This window comes from Capsicum annuum, chromosome 1 (genome assembly GCF_002878395.1).
Source record: "Capsicum annuum cultivar UCD-10X-F1 chromosome 1, UCD10Xv1.1, whole genome shotgun sequence".
In the NCBI taxonomy this organism is placed as follows: Eukaryota; Viridiplantae; Streptophyta; class Magnoliopsida; order Solanales; family Solanaceae; genus Capsicum; species Capsicum annuum.
This window is the reverse complement of record NC_061111.1, coordinates 18,112,001-18,117,770: the sequence shown is the minus strand read 5'-3', so window position 1 is coordinate 18,117,770 and position 5,770 is coordinate 18,112,001. Positions and strand designations below refer to the sequence as shown.

Here is a 5,770-nt window from a genome sequence, read left to right as displayed (position 1 = left end):
TTTCCTCAACCCTTAGGATCGACTAACCCATGTGCAAGTGTCGTTCACTTGAAATCTTTCCCTTCTTCGACCTTCAAAGTTTTCATTTGAATATTTGCTACTACTATCAAGATCTGCATCGACGGCCGCTCCGCCCAGGCTCGCACCTAAGGTTTTGCAGTGACCGTCGCGCCCTTATGCTCATTAAGGCCTAGCACTTACCCCGATGGTCAGGTGTAGGTCGCGCACAGAAGCGCCATCCATTTTCGGGGCTAGTTGATTCAACATGTGAGTTGTTGCACACTCCTTAGCAGATTTCGACTTCCATGACCACTGTACTGCTGTCTTAATCGACCAACACCCTTTGTGGGATCTAGGTTAGTGTGCAATTTGGCACCGTAACCCGGCTTTTGGTTCATCCTATATCGCCAGTTCTGCTTACCAAAAATGTCCAACTTGGAGCTCTTGATTCTATGGCGCAGCTCAACAAAGCATCCGCATGGTCCTATCTATTTAAAGTTTGAGAATAGGTCGAGGGCGTTGTGCCCTCGAGGCATTTAATCATTGGATTTACCCGATAGAACTCGCACGCGAGCTCCAGCTATTTGTACACGAGCGCCAAGGCTAGTGCACGAGCACCGCCCACGTCGGCCGCCGGAGCTTGATGTAGACAAAGATATCATCGATAAAGACTATAACAAACATGTCCAAGTACTATTTGAACACTCTGTTCATCAAGTCCATGAAGGTTACAGGGGCATTTGTTAGCCCGAAAGACACTACTAGAAATTCAAAGTGACCATAACGGGTTCTGAAAGCTGTCTTTGGAATATCATATTCCCTTACTCTAAGCTGATGATAGCAGAATCTAAGGTCTATCTTAGAGAAATAACTTGAACCTTGAAGTTGATCGAATAAGTCATCAATCCTAGGAAGAGGATATTTGTTTTCGAGTGTGACTTTATTCAACTAACGGTAGTCGATACATATTCAGAGGAAACCATCTTTCTTACGCGTGAATAGGATAGGAGCGCCCTATGGAGAGACACTGGGTCTTATGAAACCTTTATCTAAAAGTTCTTTAAGTTGCTCTTTTAACTCTTTAAGCTCGGTCGAAGCCATGCGATATGGAGGAATGGAGATGGGCTGAGTATTAGGAAGAAGATCAATACCGAATTCTATTTCTCTATCTAGAGGTACCCCTGGCAGATCTTTAGGAAAAACTTTAGGAAACTCATTGACTACCCAGACTGACTGAACTGTTGGAGCTTCAGACTTAGTGTCTTTGACCCAAACTAAATGATAAATTCATCCTTTTGATATCAATTTTCTGGCCTTAAGATAGGATATGAAATGACTCTTGGGAAATACCAAATTACCTTCCCACTCAAAAAGTGGCTCATCAAGAAACTGAAACTTCACTACTCGTATGCGACAATCTATAAATGCATAACAAGAATGGAGCCAATCCATGCCTAGGATAATGTTAAAATCGACCATGTCCAACTCTATTAAGTCTGTTAACATGATCTTATGAAGGACAGTGGTAGGACACTTTCTATAGACTCGTTTGGCAAAAATTGACTCACATGCTGGGGTGGAAACTAAGAAGGGCTTAGAGAGTTCTTCAAGACTTATCCCAAAATCTACCGCAACCAACGGAGTCACATAAGAGAGATTTGACCCCAGGTCTAACAACACATAAACATCAAGATGAAAGACGCGAAGCATACCAGTAACAATATCTAGTGAACTCTCCTGCTCCTGACGGGATGGTAAAGCATAAAACCAATTTTGGCGCTGACCGCCACCGGTACTGGATGATGCGCCATAAGGAGGAACTAGACGACCTAGTGAAGCTAGTGCGCTAGTAGCCTGAGTCTGGGAAGGAACATCCCTGCTTTCCTGCTTAGCATGCGGGCACTCTTTGATTCCATAACCCAACTTGACACATCCATAACAAACTTTCTGTCCCAACAAACACTCACCAGGATGATTTTTACCACACTTAGCATATGTCGGATAACTGGGTCTTCCACCCACACTATTTTGAGACCTGGACACATAAGTGCTACCCCACTGCTCTTGCTTGGTTCTGGGTGCGGAAGCACTGGCTAAAGATGGTGTTGTCATAGATGAGTGACCCTAAAACTACAAACGATTTCCCCATCCAAACCTTATTTTGCCTTACTCAAACTATTCGATTCTAGTGTTCTTATTTCCCCCTTCTCTCCCCTTTAACTTCTCTGCCTCAATCTGTTGAGCATGAGTCATCAGCCTAGTAAGATCCATATCCCCAATAAGCATGGCAGTCCTACACTCTTTACCTTTCGAGCCAGATCCTCCAGTAACAAACTTACTCATACTAGATCTAGGGTTAGCTATCAAATCGGGAGCATACTTAGACAACTAAGTAAACTTAAGGCAATACTTTTTCGTTGTCATCGAGCCCTGCCTCGGGTTCATGAACTCCTCAACCTTAGCTTTTCTCAGCTTACGTGGAAAAAACCTATCCAGAAATGTATCCTGAAACACCTGCCAACTCATGGGAGCTGCATTCTCACCTCTACTATCCTTCCACATGACAACCCAATCATAAGCAACATCCTTCAACCTATAAAATGCAAGTTCTACACTCTTCTACTCAGTAACATACATAACTTGAGTGATATTTCTCACCTCATTAATATAGAGTTGTGGGTCCTCACCAACTTTTGACCCAAAGAACTCAGGTGGATTCATTCTCATGAAGTCACAAATTCTGGCTGGAGCTAAGACACCATTCTGCTGAAGTGGGATTGCAGCCTGTTGGTTGCCCTAAATATTGGTAGTCATGACTTAGGCAAATGCCTGAAAGGCAATACAAAATTCAGCATGAGATACGTTCTCATTCAAAGGATCAACAGGCATGGGCGGTTGGTTATTATTTCTGCGTGCATTAGCTCAGCGAGGAGGCATATTCTGTCACGTAAAAGCATGAGTTAAAGCACGATAGATCATGAAATAAAAGATGATATCCTAAATTATTCCGTGGCCTCTTGCTCATAAATGTGGCGTGCTTCACGCCCATGATCAAGACTCTGTGTAACACGGCTTATCTGACTCCCTAGGACTTTTTAAACCTTAGGCTCTGATATCAAGTTTGTAACGCCCCAGAAAAGCACCCCGAGCGTCATATGATGCTCGAGACTACGAGTAGTCCGAAGCTAACCCTTTAAGCCTTTTTCAAATTCTGAAAATCATAATAAAGATGAACTGGGCATACAAAATACTGAAATATTGAATTACTGTCTGAACTGAAAGTATTTAACCTAGAAATCTAGTCAATCAACACCTTAAATCTAAAATAGGCTAAACAGTCGAACAAACCTCTACTACTACTAACTAGAGAGCCACTGGGACAGACCCCCAGCTGACTCGAATTAAACTGAAAAACATCTTATTAAAGTACTCCATAAAGATAAATATCTGAATTAGGGGGAGGGGGTCCTTGAACTATGAGGAGTCACCAACTATTAGAATGCAGGTAGGGATGCTCGTGGTCAATCACGCTGCTAGAACTGAGCACCAGAACCTACATTATAAGACAATGTAACACATAGACGTATATATGGATCAATACTTTTAGAATGTACAGAGCATGTGGGAATGAATGCATAAGTAAAGACAGAAACTAGATATGCATATAACTTGTAAAGGATGCATGCTAAGTGTAGAAGACTCACCTTAGCTTGAATAAAGCAAAAACTGCAAAATATACACATAATGTAATAAAGCATAAAGACAATCTTTGTGAGCCATCACACTTAGTTCTAAAAGAAAACTGTACTTTTATTCTTTCTATTAGTGGAATGAGTAGGACTGAAGTTGAGTATACTTTCAAATCATGCAGGCTAGGTGTAAAAGACTCACCTTTATCATACGTAAACTGAAAAATGAAATCTCGTAGCTATTATCTTATGTAAAACCATATCTGAATAATATTGTGAGCCTTTACACTTCGTTTCTAAAAGTTTTTCTTTTATTCTGTCTTAGGGAGGTTCTTCTAACTGACATACACTATGTGAGCTATCATGGTGTCCAACATTTGATTTCCTTGTAGGGAAAAGCTCACGTTGGGAGAGCTGTCATACTCTTGCCACGGAGTAGGACCTGAGCTAAGTGATCACAATATGTATCTGCATCCATATAAATGGGAATAATCTGAAACTATTTATATTGAAAGAATAACAAAAAATTAAGGAAAAAAACTTACTCCCAAGTTTGCTTTTTATATTGTACCATTTTACTCAATATATCAAACCTACATAATCATGTTTTGAATTCTCATTTCTTAATTTCCACATATCATTTTACTCAATCAACCTATATGATATACTTGAATATTATGTAGCCCACAGCTTGCTAGTGCAATAAATATATTATACCTAAAAGAATGACCTATTAATGATAGCAAAACCATATACACTATATTATACAAAATTTTAAAATGTCATATTTCCTCATTATAAGGACCCTCTCTAGAACTTGGTTCCTAACCAGAGATAAGAAACCAACTTTTGTCCACGTTATTGTACCATATTTTAACACATTTATTTTTTATATACACCACTAATCCTTAATTTTCTCAATACTCATCCTTTATCTCAATAACAATAACACTACTATTCTTTTTTATTTTCTCACCCCAACACAACAACCAACAACACTAACAAAAAAAATATACCTAAAACATCCATTAATGTTACTACTATTACGTTTTCCACCTTCTTTCATTACTTTTCTTCCTCTTTTCCAAATAAAACACAAATCAAGGCCAGTTAATTCATATTCTTAATGCTTTTTTTTGTCGTCAAATGTCTTCAAATTCTGTTCAAAACCCAACCCCACCAACATCATATGCCTCCCCACCAGTAGCAATAATCTTCACTGTCATCCTCATTTTAATATTCTTCATAGGTTTTTCTTCTATTTTCTTTTGTAGGTGTTTCATCCAAAATTTACTATTTACATGGCATTTACGAAATTCTCCTCACGGTACTCCAATTAATCCTAGGGTTTCAACAAACGGACAAGGTCTTGATCCTGCTATTATTAAATCATTTCCAACATTTACTTATTCGAGTGTAAAAGATTATCACAAAGAATCTTATGGTCTTGAATGTGCCATTTGTTTGGTTGAATTCGAGGACGATAGCTTGCTCCGCCTCTTAACATCTTGTAACCACGTGTACCATCAAGATTGCATCGATCTCTGGCTCGAGTCGCACAAGACATGCCCCGTGTGTCGCGCGAACCTAGACTCACTCGAGGTGTTAAAGAAAAGGTCACAACCAACAACTGTGAATAGTAATGATAATAATAATAATAATAATGTCATGCGTGACATTAACGAGCACGAGTCGTTAGAAGATTCCGTGAGCATTGTAATTCGAGATGACAATAATGACGATGATCATAAAGAAGAAGAAAGTGGAAGCGAGGAGCACTCGAAAAGGGCTAGTGCAACATTAGAACGTGTCGAATTACAAAATAGAGGAGAAAAATTTTCGAAATCACATTCAACGGGGCATTCAATAAATAGGGCTAGAGGAGGTGAAGATAGGTTCACATTGAAGTTACCAGAACATGTGAAGGCAAAAATTATAAAGGGACATAATTCAACAAAAAGTTGTATCAGTTTTGGAGAATACAAAAGCAAAACGACCAATGGAAATGGTGGTTTTGGTGAAGTTTCAGACTCAACCAACGTAGATATTGTACTCAACAGAGTATAATTTATTTTACTTGG

General features: G+C 39.4%; 1 protein-coding gene across 1 annotated transcript; it reads left to right on the top strand.

Moving 5' to 3' along the window:
• The first annotated feature begins 4,613 nt into the window (after positions 1-4,613).
• Positions 4,614-5,761, top strand: LOC107853704 (RING-H2 finger protein ATL29). The gene has a single exon (XM_016698683.2). It carries the CDS (start codon positions 4,836-4,838, stop codon positions 5,754-5,756), a length of 921 nt encoding a protein of 306 aa, XP_016554169.2. The 5' UTR covers positions 4,614-4,835; the 3' UTR covers positions 5,757-5,761.
• The last annotated feature ends 9 nt before the right edge of the window (positions 5,762-5,770 follow it).

What these genes read in the sequence shown, in the direction of transcription:
- LOC107853704 (XM_016698683.2), top strand. Translation starts at nt 4,836, where the DNA reads ATGTCTTCAAATTCTGTTCAAAACCCAACCCCACCAACATCATATGCC.